The sequence below is a fragment of the Candoia aspera genome, chromosome 7, assembly GCF_035149785.1.
Source record: "Candoia aspera isolate rCanAsp1 chromosome 7, rCanAsp1.hap2, whole genome shotgun sequence".
NCBI lineage: Eukaryota > Metazoa > Chordata > Lepidosauria > Squamata > Boidae > Candoia > Candoia aspera.
Window position 1 is genome coordinate 46,362,117 of NC_086159.1, and position 19,359 is coordinate 46,381,475.

Here is a 19,359-nt window from a genome sequence, read left to right on the forward strand (position 1 = left end):
GTGTCCATGGTGCGCATGCCCGGGTCACGCCCTGGCGTGCGCATGCGCCAGCCACACCCTGTTTGTTTGGCTCAGTTCGGCGAGGAGAGAGGCGTGGCTGGTCGGGTGCTTATCAGCTCCAGGTAGGGCCCTTCTTTTTTTCATTTAAAGTGCGTCGCCTTTGTTATATCTCCTGGGCGTTGCCCCCAGGTTGCCCTGTTGACTTGCTTGCCACTCCCCTGCGGCCGGGGGGCGGGGGGAGGGTGCTGGCGAACGCTTGTCACCACCTCGTGGGCCCGGGGCGGGGGGAGTGAGTCCCGGGGGGGGAGGTCCACCCAAGTCGCGGGCTTGGGGGGGCCCTTTCCCTTGGGGCACGGGAGGCGGGGGGGGCCTGCGGGGGGGGGTTTGCAGGGGACGGCTTGCTGACCTTGGTTGTGGCTTGTCGGGGTATGCCCGGTGAAATGCTCTGGTTAGGTCAGGCGCATTAACGTTGTGCGCCGCCACCCATTCCGGGTGGGGGAAGTGTTTCCACCTGACCAGATAGTGTAGAGTTCCTCGTTGCTTGCGGGAGTCGAGTATGTCCCTTATCTCGAAGTGGTGTTGCCCGTCGATCATCACCGGTGAGGGCTGTGGCGTGCTTGGGTGCCATCGAGAGGTGGTTGCCGGTTTCAGGAGGCTGGTGTGGAACACCGGGTGGAGTCTCCGTAGGTTGTGTGGCAGGTCCAAGCGTATTGCTACCGGGTTCACTATTTGGGTGACTCGGAACGGCCCGATGTACTTAGGCCCGTTTTTTCGAGGGTTGGGTTGACTTTAGGAACTTGGTGGATAGGTAGGCCATATCCCCCGCTTGGAATGTCGGTTGTTGGCGCCGGTGCTTGTCGGCTTGCTCTTTGTAGGCTGCCTGTGCATCCTTCAGCGCCGCCGTGATTATTGGCCATGATTCCGCGATCTTCCGTCCCCAGTCGCTAGCGTCCACCTGGGGTTCCGGGGGTTGAGGTAGCTCCGGTATGGGGACGAAGTCGCGCCCCGAGACTACTTCGAACGGAGTTTTCCCCGTGCTCGTGTGGACGGCGTTGTTGTATGCGACTTCGGCGAACGGGAGCAGTTCAGCCCAGTCGTCTTGGTGATAGTTAGTATATGAGCGTATGAATTGCTCTAAGGTGGCATTAAGAACCTCTGTGGCTCCGTCCGTCTGGGGGTGCCAGGCCGTAGATAGGGCCTGTTGGGTCCCCGTCAGCTTTAGGAAGGCCCGCCAGAATTTGGAGGTGAACTGTGTGCCCCTGTCGGTCACCACACGTGCGGGACATCCGTGTAGCCTGTACACGTGGATGAGGAAGAGTTTGGCTAGCTGTTGTGCGGATGGGACCGACGTGCAGGGGATGAAGTGGGCCTGCTTTGAGAAGTAGTCCTTCACCACCCAAATGGCTGTTTTCTTCTGGCTGGGTGGGAGGTCCACTATAAAATCCATAGAGATTTCCTCCCATGGGCGGGAGGGTTCTGCCACCCGTTGTAATAGCCCCGCGGGTTTGCCTGGTGCCCGTTTGGCCCTAGCGCACGTTGGGCAGGACGCTACGTATGCTTTTACGTCTCGCCTGAGCGCGGGCCACCAGAATTGACGCCGTGTTAGGTGTAGGGTCTTGAGGAACCCAAAGTGTCCCGCTTGTTTGGCGTCGTGTGACCTATGCAAGATCGCCTGGCGTTGCGAGTCCGGGACGTAGATTCTGCCTTCCCCCCATGCTAGGTCCTGTGCCATCGTTACCTTGTCGGGGTTTGCCAGGAACCAGGGGTCGGTTTTGAGGGCGGCGGCGAGGTCCGTGCGCATTCCCCCTGGTAGTTGCGGTTGGCTTCTTCCGGTCACCGGTTGTCCCGCCGTCGGCTGCGCCGTAGAGTCGAGCTGCCTCCGAGCGCCGCTTCGGGTGGTCACGGCCATCCCCAGTTGCGAGGCGGATAGGACCGTCCCAATGGTGTCTGGGGCGGGCTCTTCGTCTTGGGGCAGTCGGGAGAGGGCGTCGGCCAGGAAGTTCTTTTTGCCCGGCATGAACTTCAGCTGGAAATTAAAGCGGCTGAAGAATTGGGCCCATCGGACCTGTTTTGGGCTAAGGCATCTGGGCGTTCGTAGGGCCTCGAGGTTCCGGTGGTCGGTCCAGACCTCGAATGGTTGGGTGGCTCCCTCGAGTAGGTGTCGCCATGTCTCTAGCGCTGATTTTACCGCGAAGGCTTCTTTCTCCCAGACGTGCCATCGCCTTTCTGTCTCGGAGAACTTCCTTGACAGGTAGGCACATGGTTTCAGGAGTCCCGTGGGGTCTTTCTGTAGCAGGATGGCCCCCAGGGAGAAGTCTGAGGCGTCGGCTTGGACCACGAACGGCCGTTCTGGGTCCGGGTGCGCGAGGATTGGCTCCGTAGTGAACAGCGCTTTCAGCTTGTTGAATGCGGTCTGGCACGCGGGAGTCCAATTCAGCACTGTGCCCGGGTTCTTGGCGCGTCGGGTGTCCCCCACCCCTTTGGTTTTGAGGAGGTCCGTTAGGGGGAGGGCTATCTCTGCGAACCCCCGGGCGAATGACCTGTAAAAATTCGCGAAGCCGAGGAAGCTCTGTAGTTGGCGTCTGTTGCGGGGGCGCTCCCAGTTTAGCACCGCCTCGACTTTTGCGGGGTCCATTTCTATGCCGTCCCCGGAGATTCGGTACCCCAGGTAGTCTAGGCGCGCTTTGTGAAACTCGCACTTTGTAGGCTTGGCATAAAGCTGCGCCCTTCTGAGCTTGTCGAGGACTTGCCTGACTAGGGTCACATGTTCCTCGTGCGTTTTTGTGTAAATAAGGACGTCGTCGATGTAGACCAGGACCCCTTTGAACAGATGTTCATGCAGTACCTCATTGATGAGCTGCATGAACACCCCAGGGGCCCCCGCGAGTCCAAAGGGCAGTACTTTGTACTGGAAGGCGCCTAGGGGGCAGTTGAACGCAGTCTTCCATTCGTCCCCCTCCCTGATTCGGATGCGATAGTACGCCTCGCGAAGGTCCAGATTGGAAAAGACTTTGCCCGTGGACAGGTGGGCGAGCATGTCCTTCACCAGGGGTAAGGGGTATTTGTTGGACAGGGAAGCCGCGTTTAGGCCCCGGTAGTCGGTGCAGAGCCGTAGGGTGCCGTCTTTCTTCTCCCGGAATAAGACGGGGGCTCCGACCGGTGAGCATGCTGGCTCTATGAATCCCCTGTCTAGGTTTTTATCGATGAACTCCCGGAGGGTTGCCATCTCCTTCAGGGTCATCGAGTAGATCTTTGGTCTAGGTAAGTGGACGTCGGGCAGTAGGTCGATCCGGCAATCCGTCTTGCGGTGGGGGGGTAGTTGGTCAGCTTCTGCCTCTCCGAAGACCTCGGAGAAGTCGGCGTATTGTTCCGGTAGGTCTGCTGTGGTAGCGGCGTTGTCTTGTGTAGTCGCCTCCGCTCGTCCTACAGTGGGGTTGGTTCTGCCCGCTGGAACTGGTGCTCGATACTCGCCGTCGCCGAATGTGAAGGTGCGGGTCTCCCAGTTGATGCGCGGGTTGTTTGTCGCGAGCCATGGCATCCCCAGGACTGCAATGGGCCGTCCGATGTGAGTGACGACGAACGATGTGCGTTCGGTGTGAGTGCCCATTTGCAGGGTGACCGGCTCGGTTTGCAGCGTGGCTGCTTTCCCTCCCGCTGTGGAGCCGTCCAGCTGGTGGAATGCCAGCGGCGTGGGGAGGGGGAAGCAGCGGAGGTCGAGTTTGGCGACTAGGTCGGGGTGGATGAGGTTTTTTGAGCACCCCGAGTCCACTAGTGCCGCGGCCGTGGTGGCTCCGTTGCCGGCAGAGAGTTTGATTGCCGCCATTATTACGGGGCTTTCGTCGTTCCGTCGAGGTGGTCCGGGCTGCTGTCCCACCGCCTGCCTCGCAACGCGTTTCAGGGCAGGCGGGGAGCTTTTCCCGCCGGCTGGTCGGGGTCTACGTTATCCTCTTCCCCCCAGTAGGCGTCCCAGCCTTCCTCTGGTGTCGCTGTGGCCACGGTCATTCGGCGGTGAGGGGGCGGCCCCAGGTTGGGTGGTTTGGGGCTAATTTTCGGGGTGGGTTTAGGCGCACTGGTCGGCGGTCAGTTGGCGAAGCAATCCACCATCTTGTGCCCTAATTTGCCACACTTCCCGCAGGGCTCCCGATTGAATTTCTTTTTTGGGTATATGGGGCCGGCCATCCCCACGTGTGGTGCGGGTACCTTTTTTCCGGCATAGTTTGTGTCTTCCGTGGTTGTCATGAGGAAGGTGCGGTGCGCGTGTTCGGCTTTCCCCGCGAGGTGGATCCACCCGTGTAGCGTTTCTGGGTCGTCGCGGTAGAGGGCCCATTGGAGAACATCGCGATTGAGCCCCCTTTTGAACATTTCCAGCAGGGTGGTCTCGGACCAGTCGCTGACCTTCCCCGCGAGGGCTTTGAACTCCAGGGCGTAGTCAGGGACCGTGCATGTGCCCTGTTTAAGTCTTTGGAGTGCGCTTTTCGCCCTTACTTTGGCTAGGGGGTCTTCGAAGTAGTTTTTCATCTCATTGATGAAGACAGGGAAGGTGGCGAGGGCGGGGGAGCTGGACTCGTACAGTTGGACGTACCAGTCCGCCGCCCTGTCTTGTAGCTTGATCGCCACGGCGGCGATCTTGTCGGCTTCGGAGTCGTAGGAGTGTCCGTGCCTCCCCATGAACTCCCTGGCGTTCGTTATGAAGAACGAGAGTTTCGTGGGGTTCCCATCGAAGAAGATGGGGAAGTCCTTTGGGGCCCGGGCGTTTTGCGCGGCCCTGCCTCTCGCTTCCCGGTCTGTGGTGTCGTCCGCCTGTGCCGTCTGCTGACCCTCCGCTGGCCTGTGGGGGTTCGGTGCTTCGCTCGGGGTGTGGGCCTGTGCGGGGACGTCGTTGGGTGGCGCAGGGGGCATAAGCGACTGGAGCATGGTCCGGAGTTCCGTCAGTTGAGCCCGCATGGCCGCGAGTTCAGCTCGTGCCTCCTCGTCCACAGCCTGCGCCGCCGCTGGGGCCGGTTCCGTTGGTGCGTCAGCGGGGGTGGGTTGCCGGCGGGGTTCATCCTCCCTCTGCCGCTGGTCCGCTTCCTCCGCCGTCTGCTGGGTGTCTCCATCGTCCTCCTCCGTGTTGACCGCCGTTGGGCTGTCGCTCCACGCCTGTTGCTGGGGTGCGATGTGGGGCACGGGGTCCTCCGCTGGTTTCGGAAGGCATGCTGCTCCCTCCCGCGGTCGGGTTGCCTCCGTCGCCATCTCCCCTTGGGGTTGGAGCTGAGGCTCGGGTCGGGTGGGGTGGGCGTCCATGGCTCCGGGAGTCCGCGGTGCCTCTGGCCTTGGTCGGTCCTCCTCTGTCTCTTGCCGCGCGGCTCGCCCTCCTTGCCCGCGTCGCTCCGGCTTCATCTTGCTGGTCTTCTCGCCGTCTATTCCTCCCGCGGCTCGTTGTCGTCCGGTGGGGCTCGGCGAGGCTGAGTTTATGACTCTCAGCTTTATGTCATGCGCTGCCTGCCTCTGAATAATACTCAGACACTGGTTCGATGGATCAGGCTCTGGTTTATTCACAGCGCAGTTACAGCGTCGGAAGGAAAAAAGCTGAGAGTGACAGGAGCGCGCCGGTGCGGGGTTTAAATACCCCGCGCCGGTCAGCGCCCCCTCACTCGCGGTCACGTCACCCCCCTTTGTCCAATACGTTGCCCTGCCGGTGGGTGAGGGGTTGTGAGGCCCCGCTGGCGTTCCGGGATCGCCCATCATCGGGTTTTCTATTCATCCGGTGATTGCTGTCAGCTGGGCGATCCCCGTTGTATTGGCGCTGATGGCTCGGGTGTGCTCCGTGATCCGTTTAGTTATTGTTTGTTGGCCGTTAGTCGTTGTGTGTTGATGGCTACTTATCTTGAGCCCCTTCTCCTGTTTCCTTGCTATTGTCATGTGTGCCATTGCGCTGATGACTTCAGCTCAACGGCACTCATGACATAGTGCCACCTTCCTCCTCAGCTTTAATGTCACAGCTGCTGCAGGACCTGAAACCCAAGTGGCCAGATTTCTATTCATGTTTCATCTCTGCCATTGCCTGATTCAATAAAGCATACCAGGTCCATATTTTTATTCACCATCATATCATAGATGGACATGGCCATCTTCTGCATAGACCTGGCATTTACCAAGCCACTAGGGACCAAAATGCCCAACAGTTAGGCCACCTGGACTGAGGAAAATGGCTTAAAACAAGATTATATTACTGAACAGTTATATTACCGAATTTCAGTATCCAATTCTATTTGAGTATGACAATGAATTATAGTTAATTATAAAGCAGTAACATTAATTAGCTCTGCATTGCATCACATATTGGCCCTGTTGGCAACATCTATAGAATCCGAGTGTTTAGGGTTGTGAGAACATGATATAAAGTGGTGGTTAAGATGCTAGACTAGAAACCAGGAGATCATGAGTTCTAGTCCACCACAGAAGTGACTCTGAGTCAGTCATTCTTTCTCAGCCCAACCCACCTTGGAGGGGTTTTGTTGGGAAAATAGGAGGAAGGAGCATTATGTACTGTATACTGCCTTGAGTTGGACAAAGTAAAGGCAGGATTTAAGTGTAATAAATAACCCAATTGTTTAATATGTGTTTATACCAAAGCATGTTTATTCATAAAGGAGTGCTTGTAGAAGACATTCCCATTATCTTTTAGTACAATGGATAATGTAGGATCACAGTCATGAATAATAAGTCAGTTGGTCATCTGAGCATAGATAAAAAACTGATAGATTTTTTTCCCTGCATAATTCTAAAAAAGTACTAGAGGAAGATAAGCAATTATCCAGTTCCTTTTGCACTTTGACCTGTAGCAATATGTGTGACAGCAGAGTGAAGGATAACTATTAAAATTCATAAATAAAAACAACAACTGAAGTATTTTAACTGCACAATAGGTTCTTTCTTTCTCTGTCCTAGATTCACACTACAATTGCTGCTTGTGCTGAAGTGATCATTGTGCAGATGAATAAATGTCAGTGCAAATATGGAGACAGAATATTTTTCTTTTGTTCTCAACAACACAGACAAAAATACTGTACATTCAGTAGACATCTTGATCAGGTAGAGGAGGAAGACAAAGAGATGAGAGCTAGGCAGTTGCTAGGGAAAGCAGGGTTGAAGAGACACTGATCCCACTGAAGGATAACGGGCAACTGCTTTTGAGCTTCACCTTGCTTTGGCCATGGCCCAGTAAGCGACTAAAACAATTGCTGACCGAGGTTCCCCAGAGTCTGCTATGGGAAAGTTTTGTTTTACCTGTCATAATACCAGAACTCAAATTCTTGACCTTCAGATACTTTTCACATCGATAAATCTCTGAATTGAAGCAATGCATGTGTGCAACTGATTACTTAATTCATTTAAAGGGGATCAGTATACATATACAATAAGCTTTGCTGAAGGAACAGAGACTCTCATGTGTGGAGTTCTGTGCATATGTCAAATGCACATTGAACCATAGTGGATGTTTAAGCAAAGGATCTCTTGCAACTGAGAGGGCTAAAAGCAATTAAAAAAAATTAACTGCTAAAAGGATAAGATTTGGGTAGAAGTGACTATGCTATAGATGGAAAAGGGATTAAGTAAGTGCCAGAATGATTAAACAGCTATATAAAAAACTACTATTGTTTGCTCCTTCATTCAGTCCTGAGAAAGGAAAAAACAATAAGTAAATTGTAATTTTTTTAAACAAGTCTCCTTGTTTTCTTCCTTGAAAGTATTAAAGCAATAACATAGTGCCATGGTGGAACTGACTGGCAAGTCTTACCCTGCTGGCAAAGAGGCATCATTTACAGCAATAATCTACCATGAAAGCATGGTGCTTTTAAGTTGTATATAGCCCATTCCAGGGAAAATAATGATTTGGGAACTGTCTATCTGCTGTCTGATGATTTAAATTAATATTAGTGCTTCTAGGGGCCCTTGTTATTCCTTATGATTTTTGACTTTGCTGTCAGAATACTTGAATAAATGATAACCTTATCTCTTAAAAATCTGATTATATTGGCTTTGATCTAGGATGTTGTGCATTTCTATCCTCTTTTGAAGGATTCTAATCCAGCAGAACCTCAGTAGAATAGGAAGGGGCCCTCTTCACCAATTCCTCCCTACTTTGGTAGCCCACATTCTTTCTCTGCACCCAAACTGGGCTCAAAAATTGCTGGGGAAATACAGTTATGATGCCAGGGTTGGACAATCAGCCAAGAGAGTACCCCAGGCATCCGGACCAGACAGAGCAATCTGAGCAGGTCTCTCAAGGAAGGTATCTTCGGTCAGAACAATTTTCTGTATCTAAGTCACAATCTGTTCTATATGGATCCAAAATAATATCTCTGTTCTTAACATTTTTCTTCTTTTTTGCTTTAGTTCAGTTATTAATTGGCCTCTTTAATTCTCTTGTATTATCTTTCACTACTTTCGTACCATTTTTAAGTTTACTCCAGTTTATCTGATTTTTCTGCTTTCCTATTATCTTCCTTGGTAAACTTAGTTAACTTAGTAAACTTTCAACCCTCATTATTATGCGGTTGTTTTTTTTAATTGCCTTCATCTAGAGACTTATTCTTTTGTATTTGTTCAGGCATTTCAGTATGATAGTGGTTATTTTCAGTAAATATTTTGTGCTTTGGCCTGATTTAATGTTTTATTTTGTTTTTTAAATTTAATCTGTATTCTTTAGCTTTATTCTACTATGTGAATACTGCCCTAGGTACTTGCCTTTAACAATAATAAATAATAAGATATTTATATTTGTCCACTTAGGCTATGTCTTTTTTCTTATGTTCTCTTTTTTTTTTTCTTACTAGTAATTTAAATGTTTAGCAGAAGTACTTAAAAATGGTTAAAATCACACATGATCCAAACTCTTACAAGATTTTAACTATTTTAATTAAATATGTATGTATATGTATATGTATATGTATATTCTGGGATACAATGAATGTGGCAGATTTGGTTTGCCAGGTGTGGTCCTGCAGAAACAATATAAGCTTTTCTTTAACTTCTTAGTCACTTGTGGGACAGGCAAAACTTTCTTTCTGCTCTCTTTTCTTCTAGGGTTTTTAGATTCTGAGTCTTATAGGCAAAGATGCATATTTTATTCACATACAGGAATACTTTCTAGAATACTTTCAGTAATGTAATAAATAGGACAATGATCTCCTAGTCCCTAGCTTAATTTCACTGCAGTTGCAAGTTTGAGGGTTGATACTACAGGAATAACTAAGATTAAATTTAGCAAGCATTATTAGGAGAAAGTAAAAATCTCCCCACTTCTTTTAATGACTAGTTAAATGCCAATAATTATTTATTTTTACCAAAAAGATGACATATTCACATTGTTTCTGGGAAAGATTCCATGGTTTGAAATAATTGAACATCTCATAACGTTTTGTTTTTGTGCCTTTGTGGGATGTGATCAAACACAAAATGTGGGCTACCTTTTCTAATTTGGTACTTCCAGGTATGCTGAAGTACCTAAGCCTGGTCAGTCCCTGTCAGAAAAGCATAGCTATCAAACTGTGTATGTCTGGTGCTGGGCAATCTTGACTCTAAAACTGGGAAGATAGCTTCATGTTAAACACATGTTTGTGTTCATCTTCACTCCAAGGAACTATTTTTACAAATTATTTAGATATTCCTGTTTTAAGACATTAGATTCATCCATATTGACTTATATATACACACCCATTTTTTCCTGATATCTTGCTTCCCTGATCTGGCTAGCTTTCATCTGGCTAGCAACATTTAACCTTTAGTGATGGAATGAACAGGGAACACTTTACAGTAACACTTAGAGGAGGTTTGTGATACATCCTAAGTAAGCTGAGCAAACTTTTAGCACGTGTCACATAAACTGCTGAGGTCTTTTGAGTTTTCTCCATTCTCAGTCCCTTCATTTTCCCCCTTCATTTTTTATTGTTATTTCCCTTGCTTGACCTAATATCGCTTTTTTAGAAATTTGACAAGAATGAAGATGATCAGTTACTAAGTGGCAATTTGCCATAACATACACTTATTCATTTGGCACCTGCTAAATTATAAGAAGAATTTTAGAATGTATCCAATTAAGCCTAATCCCATTAGAATTCTAAAGAGACCTTTCATGAAAGGCATTTACTTTACTATGAATGTTCATGTCTGAACTTACAATATGCACCCAGTTTTAGCATGACCTATATATTTTATAAAAGAATGAGAAACAGAACTTTCCCTGGGGTCTTTAAATTAGGGCTGCCACTTCTGGGCTGCACAAATTCACTAAACAGCAGCAAAAAATCAGAGCTTTCTGTATGCTGTAATCTAGTAGTTGCCTGGATTTCTGTAGCTGTGTTTAAATCCAGAAACCATATTACATCTGGCAACAGTTAGGGTGTAGAACTCCAAGGTCACCAAATCACAGTTCCAAGCACTGTGGCTGGTTGTGTATGTTGCTTGGAATTGTACTTCAGCAACATGTAAAGAGCTATAGCTGTTCTACCATTAAGCTAAAGGATAACACTTAAGCCAGCCTTCATTAATGTAGCATCTCTAGAAGTTTTGGGAGTACAATCCTTATGATCTTTTGCTAACAGAACCATTGGTTAGAGGAATTGAGAATATGGAATTATGGTCTGTTGGGGTACAGCAGTTGAAGAAAGCTGCTATAAGGCAGTAGCTGTAAAAACCTAAGTCTCATTCTCAAGCATGGAATCGTACTGACAGCTGCTGCTAATGAAAAGAGCTGGCTTCTGTTATGAAACCTGTTTCTCTCAGTGGCTGGAATCATTCATTTTGCTAAACCATTATGTGGTTTGTTTTTGGCTTGGCAAACTGTGTGACTCCAGCTACTGTGGTTTGTAATCCATAATTGTGGTTTAGTACATAGTTAACTCAGCTGATTTTGGCTAATCATGATTAAACCAAAGTTTATCACAATGCATGAATCCACTGAATCTAGGATGTATGTATATAGTTATATGAATATCCTTGAATAAACTAGCCTGACCATAAAGTTGCCATTTTTTCTATAAATGCTGCTTTGTACACATACCTGCTGTACATACATACATATATATCCATTACCACTAGGTACTTGTATTATGGAATTTCTCTGTATGTGGTATTATAGGGACAGTGGAAGCTAAAGCAAATGTTTCATGTAAATCAGCTAGCCCAATGTTCAGATCTGCTGAGTTAAAGCTACTAGGACAGTTGCAATATGTTTTTTCTGACTCTTCAGTTTTCAGGGTTATTATTTATAGATTGAAAACATTAGTCATCACATTATTTGCTTGTTTTGTGTTACTTCTGTATTATGTGATTTTTGCCAAATAACATCAGTTTGCCACCTCTTATTGTCAATTTCATCTGAGTACTTATTCCTATTTCCCATTACAGGCTATTGGGCGGGAACTGCTCCTCCATTTGATTGAATTTTTGGTGACAAGTGATCAGCATGATCCAGTCATTACAAAACTCATTAACCACACACGGATACACATCATGCCTTCAATGAACCCTGATGGTTTTGAAGCATCAATATTATTTCACTGTTTTTCCATGACAGGCAGGTAAGAAGAAAGCAACTTAGGACATAGTGGGGAATTTCTTGAGTGTACTTTCAACATAATCCTTAACCCACAATACATTCGGCAGAAGAACAATTTGGTAGGTTCTTTTCTTAGCTATCATATAGTCAAATCAAGTTACAGTCTCTTGAACAGGAGTGGAAATTTGATCTGGTCTAGTCTTTCCCTTTGTACCTTTACATGAAGAAAGGAAGGCTTTATTAACTCAAAAGCAGGCTGGGAGCAAGGGAATTGTAGTTTGTGAGTTTTCACACAGAGAGATTTTAGGATTTCAAGTGATCCTGCCCTCAGTCCTGTTTCCACTTGCCAGAAGAATGAACATTCCCCACCCCTCTTCTAATACTTGGATCTCTTTGGATACTTCTTCAAAACTTATGTGCCTCTCTGAAGTAATCAGTCTCATGTCCTACTTTATCAAAACCTCTCATAATCATGTCCATCCTTCATTCCAGATTAGCATGAATTTCTTGCCCAGTCTTTAACTTTCCTCTGATTAAAAAAAAATCCCTCCCCCATGTCCCTCTAAGATTACAGTTTCTATTACTCTTCCCATTGGCTTATGCCTTCTTTGCTCTCCTTACAGGTTGTCTCTTTGCTCCTTAGCTTTACCTATTTTATTATCTACTCATCTTTGCTCTGTTTGCTTGGAATTGATCTCTTCTTATCATCTGTTTGATAACAAACCACCCTGCCTAGTCACCAAGATACTTTTAGACCACCATTCCTGGTAAAGCCAGTGCAGGTACTGCTACTTATCTCCATTACAATTCTTTTAGCATTAACATAGCTCCTAAGATTCCATTCTTATGGCCTAAACTCATTTACTCAAAAGTATATTAAAGGTTATATAATAACAATGTTATCTCTTCAAGGTACAATGCTAATAAAAAAGACCTGAACAGGAATTTTCCTGATCCTTTTACCACCAATAAAGAAATTATCCAGCCAGAGACTAAAGCAGTTATGCACTGGATAGATACTGGGATGTTTGTCCTTTCTGCTAATCTGCATGGGGGAGCACTGGTTGCAAATTACCCCTTTGATAATGGCAATCATGGTAAGCTAATGCTTGTATGACCGTAAGGATACTACAGTAAATAGTTCTCAATTCTTAACTAATGTTACATGATTCACATCTCAAAATAAATTCATGATCTTATTAACAAGTATTATAGTAAATCAAAATGTAAGCTTTGGATCTGATATGTATACTTCAATTTACCTATTAACTTACCTGTGCATTTATTTGTTTACTTATACATGTTTTCATAGATCACCCACTTCCAGGACTTGAGGTGGTGTTCAGTAAAAAGGAACTATAAAAAACATAAACAAGTATTCAGTTTAACAAACTTAGTTCCATGATTTATCTAATGCAGAACAATCCCTTGGCAGGGAACAATTAGAAAACTGACATTTTATATATATGTACATATACACATCTTCATCTAGATTACTAGAAAATTGTGAAAATGGAGATTTTTTTAATGTCTCATCTGGAATTTGCCCCATGAAATCCACCTTATAATAGCAGCCAGTGCTCCTACAGACAACAAACCAAGCTAAACCTCCACTAAAATACAGAAGAATTTTCTTTTCATCCTGAATTTGCAGAGGGAGGATTTGCTGCAGCAGCCAGCATGATAAATGTACAAATGTGAATTGCACATGAAGTGATAGTAAGAACAATGCTACTAGAAAAAGAAGGAGGGATCTGCTGCGACATCCTAGTTATGAAAATCCCTTCCCACCACCACCACCAGGAAGGCAGAAGAGCAGCATGTGAATCACAGAATTGGAAGTCTAACCCCCTGCTCAATTCAGGGATCCAAATTAAAGTATCCTGAGCAAATTGCTGTTAGCTACCATCTGGCCAAGTCTGGTGAAAGAGAGCTCACCATTTCCCTCAGTAATTGGTTCCCTGGTTGAACTGCTCTTACCATGAGTAAGTTTACCTGAAGGAAATTTAGGGAAACATTCAACTGGAATCTCCTTTCCTGTAACTAATGAACATTAATTTGTGGTTTGCACTTTGAAACTAGAAAAGTAGATCTTGACATTTTCTGCAACACTCATTTTAGTATTTGTCTTTTTTCACAGTTAGATATACCCATTCCCCTCAATCTCTCCTCATTAGACTTTGTTTCCAGTTCCTGGAGCATCCCTGTTTGGTGTGTGTGTGTGTTTTAATCTGCTCTAATTTATCTGATTTTTAAAAAATGTGGTGCCCAGAACTGGAAACAGACCTAAAGTAGGCTCTGACCAATGTAAAATATAGTAGTTTTTTTATTTCACATGACTCAAAAGCTGTCTTTCTGTTGATACAGCTTAAAATTGTATCAATCTGAGATGTGGAAAAAGCATGTAACCCTGATTGCGTGATTGAGCTGGATGCACAGGAATATGAATTTCAATCAAATTACTCAAATAACAGAGTATTCCTATGTCATGGCCCAGAAGGACAACACCTGCTGTTTGAACTAGTAAAACTCCTGAAGATCCAACCAATGGAGAAATTGGTGGACAGAAGTAGGGGTAAATCAAGAAACGTCCAGGACCACCTGGATTGCATTGTTCTAGACTCAAACCAAAAAATGGAGAGCAAAGTTAGGAAAGCATGCCAACAAACCATTTCAATGAGACATTACCAAGGCATAAACTGTGTGGCCATTTCAACAGTAAGAAATGGATAGATTCTTTGGACATTCAGGAGATAAACACTGCAGGTTTTACCAATCAAAGGCTTTAGATAAAATTTCTCATTCATAAGAACTCCCAAATCTCGCACCACGGGTGATGCTACAACTGATAGTCCTGAAAAGCAAAGAAAAAAGAAAAAAAGGGAGAAGGATGATCAGGATAAGAGACAATAAACATGGTCTTGTCCAAATGTAGTTTAAGGTGATGGGAAATGTATTCAACTCCAAATTCAGCTGGGGAGGCAGTAGAAAAGGGATGATCATGCTGTATGATTCATGATCAGAATAGAGAACTACATCTGGATGTCATTAGCATAAATATTGTATGATCGTCTAACTGAAAGAAGAAATGAGAGAACCCAAAGACAAAGTATACAAGGTGAACAGAAGACCGAAAATTGAACTCTGAGGAATACCCACTGATTAAGGCAATGGTTGAGAGCAAAATAGTTGTGGTCTTATTCTTGGGGTGTGGAATGGCATGGGAGTGTTTGAGATCCAAGGATCCATAACATCTTTTCACATTCCATACCTCCAAACATTTTTATTTACTTCTGATGTAGAAATTCCAAATTTAGAGAGGCACCAGCTGTTTTCAAGATACAGTCTGTTTCTAAGAACAATCATCTTTCTGTCCTTGAAGGAGAAAACTGAAAATTCTATGGCCTCTGGAAGACCTGAAAAAGTGTTTCTAATTATTACATATAATTGTGTATTTATTAGTTAAACTGACTAAACATTAATATGAATTTCACTGTGACCACTTTCTTTCTACAGTTACAATTAATGCAAAAGGTATTAGCAAAACACTGGATGATGATGTTTTTGTTCACCTTGCAAGCACATATGCTAACAACCATCCCACAATGCATAAAGGGGCGACGTGTAACAGTGATTACTTTAAAGATGGCATTACAAATGGGTATCACTGGTATAAAGTGAAAGGTACAATTTTCCATTCTTTCCTTGCATCTCTTCTCTTTCTTTGACAGTATAATGCTTATTGATTTTAAGATCATTGTCACCCATAAAGCATTTGAAAAGTTTTGTTTGAATCCATCACAGTAGTGAATGTAGAGATTCATATGGAATCCACTATGGCCTAATTTTATGCTAAAACTATAGAGACAGTTTTTTTGCATACTTTTTGGGGCCAAAGATGAAGATAGGGAAGAGAGGGGAATTATTTATGCCATATGAAGTGGTAAATTAATTTGCATTCCAAAGCTACAGCAAGCAGTATTTCTACATAAGGAGTGCTTGTGGCTCTGAAAAAAAATCATAACAGTATCTCACTAAAATTTGAACAATTGTATCAACTATATGTTGGAAGATAGGATGGTACAGCATGTGCTTATATAGATGCTTCAGGTTTCATAAATTGTTTGGATTTGTTTCAGTATACATTTGGTTGAATAAATATACACTGACTAAATTATTTGAACTAACATCTGAATTGCATCCTACATTTGTACATAGTATTATAGTAGAAAAGAAATTCAGATACTTTTTTAGCATTTTATTTAGCAGTGAGGTCATTTTGTATGCCTAATCTTATGGGATATGTTGCTCAACAAAAGAGGTATGAGAAGAAGGCAGGAGGAGCAGTAGTCCACTGCTCCCATTGTCTGTCTCCCTATGAAATCACAGCTATTACTATTACTAATAGTGCAGCCTTTTATAATTCCATAGCATGCCTGAAACCATTAGCCACTGTTACAGACGTGACCTAATAGCGATAGTCCACTAGCAAGGGGGACATATTCTTTCCTTGTAGTCCTCGACGTTCTTCTGTTCCTCTTCTTTCATGACTACCACAGTTCATTTTTCACCTTCCTCATACAAGCAGCTTACTTCAGATTTGCTGCATGAAAACAAAAGCATATTTTAATTCTTATCTTTGTTTAAATAGAAGTGTAAATCTCAAGTCTTATTTAAGAATGTAGACATTTTTGAAATCTATCTATTGCTTCTTTGTTTGCATCAACTTTAGTTGCCTCCACATGCAAGTGTGGATCCATCTGTAGATGTTATTTATTGTGTGCAATCAGAATAATTACAGGAGGTTGTGGTTGATTGCCATCAGCTAGAAAAAAGTGCTGTTGGCACCTCATTACATGAGTTTTTTAGTTTTTAGAAAGTTTGTGAAATCAAGTGTAATGGGGAGGAGACACAAGTGACAGAAAATGCACACAGTTTGCCCCCACCTGGCAGTAGCAGCTCACTGTAGTTACTTGTGCACGCACTTCCCCAGTGGAGCTCTAGGTGGAAGCAGCCACTAGGAGATAGCAGCAACAAAACTAATAATTAGCAATAGTTCATCCTGGAGTTGCAAAACCTGATGGTGACATCCGCAGAGAAGTTCAGTGTTGGGGTTGTCCTGCCTCATTCATGATGCAGCAGTGCTTACTCACAGATCAAGAGGACATATTGGTGGATGAGTAAGGCAGTGTGGAAGTGATCAGGAGAGTAAGATGCGTGTTTATTTTTTGACTGACATTTCAGAGATGTAATTGAACATTTTACTTTAGGTAGCATGCAGGATTATAATTACGTTTGGGGACAATGCTTTGACATTACATTGGAGTTATCATGTTGTCGCTATCCATCAGAGGATATGATTCAGTCTTTCTGGGATGACAATAAAGTTGCTCTGATTGAATACATTAAACAAATTCATCTAGGTAAGTCAATTCTACTGTATTTTACTTTATCCTAATCTGATATAAATCTTGTGGAATAAATTACTAAAAGGACAATTAATAGAATGTTTTTGTTGGGTTGTTTCTACAAGGATTTTTGCTTTATTAAAAAATAAAGATGTTCCAGGTTCTTATGAAAGCAAATGGTAATAGAGCAGCATATAGGTTCTTATTGTTGGGGAAGAGGGAGGAAGTAAAAAATCCCCAACATTTGGAGATGAAAGCAATTTTATCCTGTAAAAGAAACATGGGACTCTGTAGTGACTTAAAACTGAAAGGGGTGGGGGGGGGGGAGAGAGAGAGAGAAGGGTTCCTTGAGTCATTTACTGACTCCTTGGGGAACACCATTTTCGCAAACGTTTTTCTTGGCAGACTATACAGTGGGGTGGTTTGCTGTTGCCTTCCCCAGTCGTAATTACCTTTCCCCCAGCGAGCTGGGTACTCATTTTACTGACCTTAGAAGGATGGAAGGCTGAGTCGACCTGAGCCGGCTACCTGAGAAACCAACTTCTGCTGGGATTGAAGACTACAAATTCTGCCTGTCAGTAAGGTCTTCAGGAATCACTTCAAGTTTATCTTCTCCCACAGTATCATCAAGTTAATCATGGTCACAGGCAATGCCAGAGGGCATCAATCAAATGGCCATAGAGTAGAGAGAATTTTATGTATGTCCTGTGCCTATCCTGGAGCTTCTGTAAGGAATAACATTTCTCAATGTATTTACTGTCTCTAAGAAACATTGATATATTCAGATTAAGCTGTCATGCATGGAATGTTTTAATCACTGAAAGTACTTCTTTAAACAAAGGCAAATGAAATTATTTCTGGATTAGGATCATGCTCAAAGTAATCCTAGAACATCCAGATTTGTTGCTGGCTATTTATCTAACCCAGGGCTCCTTGTATAGTCCAAATCTGGAAGGGAAGGGTCCCTTGAAGTAAACTATCCATTCTGAACACAGAGATGGAAGGCTAGAATGGACCCATCCCACCCCAACATTTCTGTGGTGGCTTTTTTACCATCCCCCAAGAATATGCAAGGATGTGAAATAAGCAGAAAGGAGAATAGGAAGCTAAATTTCTTCTCACCTCAGCTTCAATGGCTTCAACACCAGTCAGCAACTGCAGATTTTTATTTTTATTACCAAAGCATTGCAAAATGCTTCCCTTCAGGGAATGCCAGCCTGCCAGCCACTGCAAAGGTAGTTGTTCCCAGTGTAACATTAGTTTTGTGCAGTGCTTTGCATCTGAAGAGAAAAAATGCTTTGGAGCACACTTTTGAAACTAAATGAATCTTTCCCAGGAATCATGTAGTGGCAGATATCTGTGATATCTGGAAAAGGCACAGCTGCTTTGGAGTTGCAGACAGATAGCCATATGAGGACCCTTGTGAACTCCAGCACACTCTTTCCCCTTTGAATCTGAAGTGCTGCATAGGCCTAATCACTAGGGCAGTCTTCAGTTGGACAATATTCAGCAGTCATGCCTAGTATTTTCCAGAAATGTCTTTCAGTTGCCACAAGTCAATCTGAGACAGACTGCTTTGATACCCTGCTGTCTCCTTGTGGGATTTTAAACATATCAAACACTCTACACCTGGTCATACAACAACTCATTGCTGTGCCTCTTCTGCTCTCAGCAGGCAATCAACATAAAAGCAGCCAAAGGATGGCCTAGGTGACCCCAAACTGATCAAGTGTTGCCACAGTGATGGAGGGATGTTTGATTGCTTTTTCATAAGAGACAGGGTGTTCTGGAACATTTTGGAAGTGTTCCAAGCTCAACATAATTCCAAAATGCTTGAATTAGCCTGTTTTAGTTCAAGAAGAATGTTTTTTATAGTTCATGCTCAGAACATGTCAAAACAAAATATTTTGTACACCCCTTTGGATCCCAAGGAGAACAATAATTCAATACTAGATGAAGCAAAACCAGATTACTTACTTGAAGTCATCAGTCTCTAATACCAATAGTAGAGAACAAATCAGGGTTGATCTGTTGGGTCTTGGTGTTCTCTGAGCTTCGCTGTTTTCCTGCAGGCATTACCAGACTAGGTAATGAAGAAAGGAGCCACACCTCAGCCTAGACTGGCTGGGCAAGCTACTATATGTAAACAACCAGCAAACCCCACTCTTCCATGCACTGATGATGCTACCTAGCCTGCTAACAAAATGTCTACAGGAAAACAGCCAAGCTCAGAGAACACTAAGAACGCAACAAGCTCTGATAAATGGAAATAATAAATTGAAAAAGAAGCTGACAGAAGATAAAGTGGCTGATAATATCACTGACAACATAAACAGGATCAAATAAGAACTCAAAAAAGCAGTTACTGACAAGCCATCCTCGCAAAATCATGTCCATCTAATTACAAAG

General features: G+C 44.4%; 1 protein-coding gene across 1 annotated transcript in view; it reads left to right on the top strand.

Annotated features, from left to right (window-relative positions):
• Positions 1 to 19,359, top strand: part of CPM (carboxypeptidase M) — a 50,191-nt gene that overhangs the window by 28,082 nt on the left and 2,750 nt on the right. The window contains 4 exon segments of the mRNA XM_063308611.1: positions 11,392 to 11,564; positions 12,455 to 12,639; positions 15,059 to 15,226; positions 16,813 to 16,965. Coding sequence (XP_063164681.1) covers positions 11,392 to 11,564; positions 12,455 to 12,639; positions 15,059 to 15,226; positions 16,813 to 16,965 — 679 coding nt within the window.